Source organism: Malania oleifera, chromosome 4 (assembly GCF_029873635.1).
Source record: "Malania oleifera isolate guangnan ecotype guangnan chromosome 4, ASM2987363v1, whole genome shotgun sequence".
In the NCBI taxonomy this organism is placed as follows: Eukaryota; Viridiplantae; Streptophyta; class Magnoliopsida; order Santalales; family Ximeniaceae; genus Malania; species Malania oleifera.
The window spans coordinates 84,555,206-84,564,308 of NC_080420.1; the positions used below are offsets into that span (position 1 = coordinate 84,555,206).

Sequence of the window (9,103 nt, forward strand, 5' to 3'; positions counted from 1 at the left end):
TCCTTATCAAACCTAAAGAATATGATGGATAATTTATTGTTGTTGAGGACTTGAGGTGAATAAAAAACAAACCCATGAGTAAGAATAACTCTTTTACCGGATTTTCAAAGTTGAGATTTATTTTAGTGACAGTGTTGGGGTCTGTCCGTTTATTCTTGAAGATCTACTCAAAATAACACATTCATCATGTTTAATTGAGAAAAATTTACGTTCTCTGGGAGGACTAACGTAATCCTCCTATTAGACCATCTTATATAATAAAAATACATCAACAGTAAGTATCATATAGTAGGATTCATGTATTTCCATTATTAATAAGAGGGTCTGATGAAAAAACCACCTCGGTCCTCTTAAAAAACCTTCTTTTTTTTTTTTTCGGTTTAATATGGGAAATAGAATGAGAAATGAATTGAATGAATGAAAATTTAAACAAAATATTAAAATAAAAAATAATAATAAATTTGATTCCATTCTAACCAATTTCATTAAATCCTTATGTACTAAACATGTCATCTCTAATTACAAATCTCCCTCATTTGCTTGGTTTGAGAGCTCTATAAGCATCTTCAACCTTTGATAAAGAAAGATCCATCAATAAAAACACCACTACTGGCCAACGCCACTGATGCCAGTGCCAATGCTGACACTGCCACGGCCGCCCACACTCCAAGCAGCTACTGTTGTCTATTTGGAGGGAGAGCAAGGCAGAAGCCAACATTTTCTCCATTTTGATTAGTTGAAGACCAAGATCCAAGAAGTGTGCTTTTCTTATAATGGCTAGGTTGTAATGGTCCCCAGCCAACTGTGCTGAGGTATTGTCAGTTTTTATGTATTGGTTTCACAATTTTACATGTAAGTCCAAAATTTACTTAGTACACATTTTCAGTACAGAATCATGACATGCTCTCTCGCCGAGCCGATCTCTGGTGCCCCGTTAGAGTGATCCATACCTTTGTATAGAATCCATGAACATGATAGTATCTTGATGATAGTTTTGATACTAAGTATAATAATCTCAACCGAACTTTAATGAAATATTGTCTACTACGTCCTTTTAATTTCAATATTTTTTAGGGCATTATTAGGTGTTTTCTTTATTTTTTTTAATTTTTTTAAAAAAATTTCCCTTTTCATTTTCTTCTAAATTTCTATTTATGTTCTTTTTCATATCATCTTCTTGTAGTTCACTACTACTAAAAAAAGAAAAAAGAAAAAAGAAAAAGGAAAAACAAGGATATGTTTATTCACTCTCTTCTTATTTCTCTATATTAGTTGTTTATGCGTTATTATCTTATTTACTTGATGTCACAAAGAAATGTTGAATGTTAAGTGCTTCGTGTTTGTAGAAGTTTCATATTTTTGTGATATTTAAAATAAAAATTTATTTTAATAAAATTAAAAAGATTAAATGTTAATGGTATGTAAAGTAATTTTATATCTATTGATTTGATATATTTTTTATTTTCTTTATTATTTTGTTTGATAACCAAATAGTAAATAATTTATTTTTGGGTAATATTTTTCAAGTTTCAAATTAAACCTTAGGGTATATTTGAATCAAAGATTTTATTTGGAGGAAAAAAATAAAAGTAATTTTTTTTTTGTTATATTCTCTCTCTTTATTAAATATTATTAAAAAATAAAAAAAAATCAATCACAATTAAAATTTTTTAAAATAAATATTAATAATGTGTAAAATTAAATTTTATTCATTAATTTAATATATATTTTATTTTTTTTAATTTTCTTAAAAAATAAAATTAAAAATGAATTCTTTATGTTTTCTAAATATTTTTTAAATCCTAAATAGATAAGTTGGGTTATGATAAATAGCGAATCAGCGTACTTTGCCTTCATCAAAATCATAATAAGATTTATTATTCGGTTATATCAAGTATTTTTTTTTTTTAAAAATTAATGATATTGACTAAATTACATGTAATTTAAGGAAAATAATTAAATAAATAAAAGAAACCTTTGACACGTTGGGCAAGGTGTGTACTGAGATCATTTTATAGGTTAATTTCTTTCTATAGAACATGACCAAGGCCTCTCCGCTGTCTGCCACTCCATCTGGTTTCCACCAGCTCTGTCGTTTACTCAGGTACGCTTCTCGAGTTCACTCCCCGCGCTTCACAAGCAACAATGGCGTCTCAAAACCCTAAATTTTCTTTCCGTTTTCTCGCTCTCCGGAAGCCCCCCTCCCCCTCAAAGCTCTGCACCTCAATCAGTCATTGTTGTCGCTTTGTGCTCTGTAAAGCAGCCATTATTGCTCTTCTGCACGTTGGCTATTTAAACACCAAAAAGCTTAGATAAAATATAATGAATTAAATATGTTGTATTGGACACCTTGTCACGTGCTGGCCAGCGAATGTCATTGGGGGATGAGTCCGTCTTCTTCTTAGTTTGATTTCATTTCATTTTCCCATATATAAATCTTCAAAAACGTATTCAGAACACTGTCAATCTCTCACTCCATCGGTTTCTCCTCCCACTACGCGTTCAAGCTTTTCCCATTTCAGGCTAACGTCCGTTCCTCTGCGATTTCGATTCTCCTGTTTTTGATCTACCTCTGCATCTGCATTTGCGTTTGAGTTTGTGTTTCATTTGCCTGAGGTGCTTCCGTACTCTACGTCTCTATCCCTCTTCTTTTTTTTTTTTCCTCTCTACTTTTTCTAGGGTTTTGGGTTTTTGTCGGAGTATTCGTGCTAACTTTTCACCGTTCGTGTGGTAGATCTTTGTGTTTCCTAGTCGAATAAACTGTTTTACTACTAGATGTTGACTGTCTGTGCTGTAGATTTGTACTTTATGATGTGGATTTCACTTTTCAAGTGATGCTTACTGTTTTTATGTAAAAATTTCATTATAGAGATTGGTTTTAGTTGTTTGTGTGGGACATTTGGAATCTTAGTTACAGTATGTGTTTCCTGAGGTTTTGGATCAGGGAGGGGCTTGTATTATGTTTGTTTTCTGGAGTGCATGAGGTTTCACATTGTTAAACAAGCAGATCCTGAACTGATTTTTATGAGTTCCAGTTTTTTCTTTTGGTTTTTTAAGTTTATGTTTATACCTCAATTCTTTGACAATGTATGTTGCTCTTCATTTGAAGTTTTAGTGGGATTGTTGTTGAATCCCTTTTTTTTTGGGGGTGTTCTGTGTTACTTTCCTATTGCAGATCTTTAAAAGGTAAATATGTAGTTAGATCTTCTCATGCTCTCTCTCTCTCTCTCTCTCTCTCTATTTGTGGAGTTTGTTGTGCTGCTTTTTGGTTTAATTTTATCTTGCTCTCAAAATGTTTGGATCTTGGCGGTTATACTGTAAAAGTAAATCATAATTAATTTACTGTATATGTACATATATGTGTGTGTGTGTCTATATATATTGTTTCTTGTATTGTTCATTACTTCATTTCCTGCACTGTTTTTATTTTATTTTGTGGAAATGAGAACTGATTTGGATGCATCACTTTTAGTTATTGATTTTTTTTTTCTTTGCTCTTTAGCTTTGAGGTGATTTACATGACTGGTTTTTTATGTTTCAAGGGAAAGTTGAAATTTTGGAATACTTCTAACTAATTTATGTTAAAGTTGGAACTTTTCTTTGGAGGTGGAGAGGGGGGGGGGGGGAGCATGTATTTCATGCTTCCCCAAGAATGATTTACTTCATTGCTATTCAAATGCAAGTAAACGGGTCCGTCAGCAATTTTGGATTTGACATATCAGACCATGCACACGCATTAATGCTTGTTGAAGAAGCCCTTCCCATGAGGAATGGAAGCATCTCTGCCAATAATTGGGAACTGGGAACTTCCATTATTCTCATAGTTTTACTTATAAAACCAAAAAAATTTCAGTTCATTTATTTTGGTCATACCAACTAGCATTTAGATCTAAAATTGTTTTTGGTTTGTATTTAGAGGGTTTTTTTTTAAATAATAATAATAATAATAATAATAATAATGCAGTAGGCCAACTTCTTAGCTTAGAGGAGCTTTGAGGCACTGTCATGGAAATGATGGTCCATGATTCTTATTGTGTAGTTGGTGGATCAGGCTTCGCTGTCTTTGAAAATTGTTTAACTGTGTTCTTTCAATCCACATGATATGGAGTTACTCAACATATTGTAGTGTGAATGTAAATGGTTAGTAGCATAAGTGAGTTTTTGGCCCTTGGCTACCCTGTTTATTACTTTCATTAATTTCAAAAATTTAAGATTTGCTACAAGATAATTCGAACATCATTTTTTGAGGATATGATTCTGTTACACTTATAACTGTAATGTGTTAGTATTACTTTTCTATGAGTTTGCTGGGACTGTTTGGAATGAATGGCTCATTCCATATGTGATAATGTTCTGTCAGATACCCTTGATATCGTTTAGTTTCATTTAATATTAAAAAAGTTAGAAGTTTCAACATAAGTAATGTTTTCTGCTTTTAATACGAGTCTTAGAAAATATCATGTATATTGGTTATTAATAGCTTGAGTTCCTTCTTTAGATCCTTGATATTTCTCTGAACAAAAATGTTGTCCTCTAGAGGACATGCTGCCATAAAATATGTTTATTTGAGTTTTTTTAGTGTTTGTACTTGTACACTTTCATGTTTACTGTTGTCAGTTTTCTGGATTAGGTGTTTCTGTGTTATAAGGTCAATGCATCAAGCATATCTTTTTTGAAAAAAAGACAGCTGTCATGATAATCTAGGAGTTGCATAGAAGGAATAAACTTGCCATCCTCTGCCCGACCTACTCAGTATTTTCTTTGCATTTCACCAGGAAGTCAAGAACGTCTAATGTCTTCAATAGTGAATTTCTGAATTTATTTCTCGAGTGTTGCATAAGTAATCATTATGAGTTAGTCATATTTTACTCCGCCAACTTAAAAGGATTGATTAATCTACATTGAAGGGATATTTTGCCAACAATTCTAGGTGATATGAAGTGTCTTCATCTAATGATTGATCTGTAGGTCCTCAGGCTGCCATATTTCAGACTTCAGAGACGTCTTTCACATAGCCTACTCCCATTCAACTATTGATCTAGGCATAGTTCTACCCTTCAATCAACTAGTATATGCATGGTGCATGGATTGACAATTTATTTTCGGCATTTTATGTTCATTTCAGTGAAATCAGCTAGGTTAGCTGATGGTTCCACCATTTAGTATAACTGATTAATGAAAGTTTCAGAACCAGTCACCACAATGATTGGGCCTGACAGCTAAATAGAATATGCATTTTGGTGAATTAATCATGGTTGACTTTCATCCTGACATGTTAATTATAAATGTTTTTCAAGTAAAATTTTTAGAATTGTTCATCAATGTCCTAGTCTGGATCATCTGTCATAACGGGTGCTGTGTATGGGAATTTTGCATTCTTGAGCCAATTTATTACTCTAAAGCTGACTACTACTTCTCATAGATGCTACTTTATTTAAATTTCCTGGAAGTGAGCCCTGAGTGTTTGCATTTGCTATTGGTTTACAAGCTTTGTTCGGTTTTGTGATTTCATTTTCTTTTCTTTAAGTGCCAGTGTTTTTTCTATTGCATTTTGAACACTCTTTTAACTTGTACACTCAATTTATGAATTTTCTGTGACTTACCAAATTCTGTTGGTTTTTTTTTCCCTTCATACAGTGAAAAGATTATCTACATTTCCAACTATGTCGGATCTTGAGGCCCCCCTGCGCCCCAAGAGGAAGAAAATTTGGGTGGATTATTTTGTTCAATTTCGATGGATAATTGTGATCTTTGTTGTCCTCCCTGTCTCGTTCACAATATACTTCCTTACATATCTTGGAGATGTCAAATCTGAATCTAAGTCCTTCAAGAAGCGTCAGAAGGAACATGATGAAAATGTGGAGAAAGTTGTGAAACGTCTCAAAGAGAGGAACCCTTCAAAGGATGGCCTTGTGTGCACAGCCCGAAAACCCTATATTGCTGTTGGAATGCGTAATGTTGATTATAAGCGAGCTAGGCATTTTGAGGTTGACCTCTCAGCATTCCGCAATATCCTGGAAATTGACAAAGAGAGAATGATTGCAAGAGTGGAGCCTTTGGTTAACATGGGGCAGATCACCAGGGTTACAGTCCCAATGAATCTTTCCCTCGCAGTTGTTGCTGAGCTTGATGATCTTACTGTTGGTGGCCTCATCAATGGCTACGGGATTGAAGGAAGCTCTCACATCTATGGCCTCTTCTCTGATACTGTTGTGGCTTATGAGATTGTTCTTGCAAATGGACAAGTTGTTAGAGCTACTAAGGACAACGAATATCAAGATCTTTTCTATGCTATTCCGTGGTCTCAGGGAACATTGGGGCTTCTTGTGTCTGCCGAGATAAAGCTTATCCCTGTTAAGGAATATATGAAGCTGACTTATAAACCTGTTGTGGGCAATCTAAAAGAGATAGCAGAGGGTTATGTGGATTCTTTTGCACCCAGAGACAGGGATCAGGATAATCCAGAGAAAGTTCCAGACTTTGTTGAAACCATGATTTATTCTCCTACAGAAGCAGTTTGCATGGCAGGGAAATATGCCTCAAAAGAGGAAGCCAAGAAGAAGGGCAGTGTGATTAATAGTGTTGGGTGGTGGTTTAAACCTTGGTTCTACCAGCATGCGGAGAAGGCACTAAAGAAAGGGGAGTTTGTAGAGTACATACCAACTCGGGAATATTACCACAGGCACACTAGGTGTCTGTACTGGGAGGGAAAGTTGATCCTTCCTTTTGCCGATCAGTGGTGGTTTAGGTTTCTTTTGGGGTGGATAATGCCACCCAAGGTGTCTCTGCTCAAGGCCACTCAAGGTGAAGCTATCAGAAATTATTACCATGAGATGCATGTCATTCAGGACATGCTTGTTCCGCTTTACAAGGTTGGGGATGCTCTAGAGTGGGCCCACAAGGAGATGGAGGTATACCATTTTCCTCTTTAGCTCTATTCTGTAATGTTTCCGTTAAATATAGTGTGATTACAGAATTCCTTCCCTGTTTTCTGCATTAGTAATATGTTTTTTTACCTTCATCTAAATGGGACACCGTATTATCATCATCCCATCCTGGGCTAGACTCTAGAGATTGAAAAGAAAGTACTCTGACAGTTTCCTTTTTTAATTTTATTTTTTGCTTATTTTTAAGAAAAGCGAACATAATTTGTGCTTATGCAAAGGTCTTAAAGCAGCCTCTTGATCGTGGATTTGAACAAAAAAATTTCTATGTATTGCATGTTTAGCACATTTGGAAACATATCTTAATTTTGCATAAAATGAACTTTGCAGAAGTTAAAAGCATGGTTAGCCTAGCATTAAAACATCTTAAATAGTGTGGCAGATCACAAAGAAGTTGATTTTATGCATAATTGCTTCCAAGTGCATTCTCATGATATGAAGTTCATGGTGCCAAGGTAATTCAATCTTGAGCCTGACAATTTACCGTTTCCATTTTTAATTCTCCAGGTATATCCTATTTGGTTATGCCCACACAGATTGTACAAGCTCCCTCTCAAAACCATGGTGTATCCTGAACCAGGCTTTGAGCTACATCGCAGGCAGGGAGATACGCATTATGCTCAGATGTACACGGATGTGGGAATATACTATTCACCTGGCCCCGTTTTGAGGGGTGAAGTCTTTGATGGTGCGGAGGCTGTCCGACGTATGGAGAACTGGTTGATTGAGAATCATGGGTTCCAGCCACAATATGCCGTGTCTGAGCTGACTGAGAAGAACTTCTGGAGGATGTTTGATGCTTCACTATATGAGCACTGCAGGAAGAAATATGGAGCTGTGGGAACCTTTATGAGTGTTTATTACAAGTCAAAGAAAGGACGGAAGACTGAGAAGGAAGTGCAGGAAGCTGAAAGAGAACAGGAGACTGCCTATGCTGAGGTCGATCAGCCAGTAGACTGATTTTTGATTGGACATGGATTTTTCTTCCGGTAGGGATTTTCTGTTTCCCCTTTTTCCTAATTTCCTGGTTGTGTTTTTGTATTTGTTCTCTCTTTCTTGGTTGTGGAAGTTCTTAACAACTTAGAATGGGTGCGATTTGAGGGATTTATGGTATCTTAGTGAGTTTGACTGAACTTGGTCTCATTAAGTTCAACTAGACTTTTCGGATGGTTTATGGGCTCTGCAGAGTACACACTTAGTGATGATTTATGGTGCGAGGCGGAATGCGTCGGTCACCGGTCCCCTCCTGGCTGGGCTTACCTATGGTTTGGAAGCTTATTTTAAATGTTCCTTGTGCACAGCCATAACAAAATTACACAAACCCTCCAGCTTCATCTCTTTGCTGGCCTGCAGACTTGGCCGGTGGAATAATTTCAGTCTCTGCTATGGCAGTAAAGGTCTGTATTGGACGAAAAATGCTTCATGTTAGCATCTTAAAGTGTGAGCGATGTTTATTTTCTCCGGTTTATAAATTCTACTATTTATGTTTGGGAGAGTGGAGTTGAAATGCTTATATTATTATTTAATATATTTTCAACATTTAGTCCTCTGCTTTTCTTTTTTCTTATTGAAAATTCCTTTGAACAAGACGAAACGAATGATGGACCGAACAATACAAGGGTCTTTTGAATAAACGCCGCTCATTTTAAATAGTTCTCCCAGCACAATTTAGGCAGTTGTCTCCTCCCTTTACGCCATCAAGCATGGAAAGGTACATCAATTTTCTTTGGAGGTAAAAGAAAAAAGCAGTGTCCACCAACTTCAGCTGACTGTTTTCTCGGCTTTGCTGCTACAGATATTCCAAATCACACCCATATTTTTGACTCGCCAATATGTAGGGAGAGATATCAGTAAACAATCACGGTGTAATAATTTTTCTTATATGTAAGTAAATATCGTGTATTTTTACTTTTATGCGTATTAAAAATAATAAGAAAAATGACCAATCACATCGAGCTACAAGAACAAAAGTAATTTTTACTTGCGTGGAAAATTTTCCCAATGAGGAAGAAAATTGGTGGGGCTTAGTTCAGTTGAAATCTCTATTGTCATTAAATAATGAGTATGCAAAGTTTTCTTTAATTGCAATTAGAGATTACAATTATATTTCATCAAAATATCATCAATCTTGACAAATGCAATGAGAAGTGTAGAGAATA

General features: G+C 35.3%; 1 protein-coding gene across 4 annotated transcripts; it reads left to right on the forward strand.

The window, feature by feature from the left end:
* The first annotated feature begins 1,855 nt into the window (after positions 1-1,855).
* On the forward strand, positions 1,856-8,491 carry LOC131154459 (delta(24)-sterol reductase). Of its 4 annotated transcripts, none has more exons than XM_058107258.1 (3): positions 1,856-2,104; positions 5,638-6,911; positions 7,452-8,491. In XM_058107258.1, exons 2-3 carry the CDS (start codon positions 5,664-5,666, stop codon positions 7,902-7,904), a joined length of 1,701 nt encoding a protein of 566 aa, XP_057963241.1. In that variant the 5' UTR covers positions 1,856-2,104; positions 5,638-5,663; the 3' UTR covers positions 7,905-8,491. The 4 variants fall into 4 exon arrangements, with proteins under 4 accessions (XP_057963241.1, XP_057963243.1, XP_057963244.1 ...); XM_058107260.1 differs by having other exon boundaries at positions 2,002-2,616; XM_058107261.1 differs by lacking the exon at positions 1,856-2,104 and adding an exon at positions 2,136-2,528.
* The last annotated feature ends 612 nt before the right edge of the window (positions 8,492-9,103 follow it).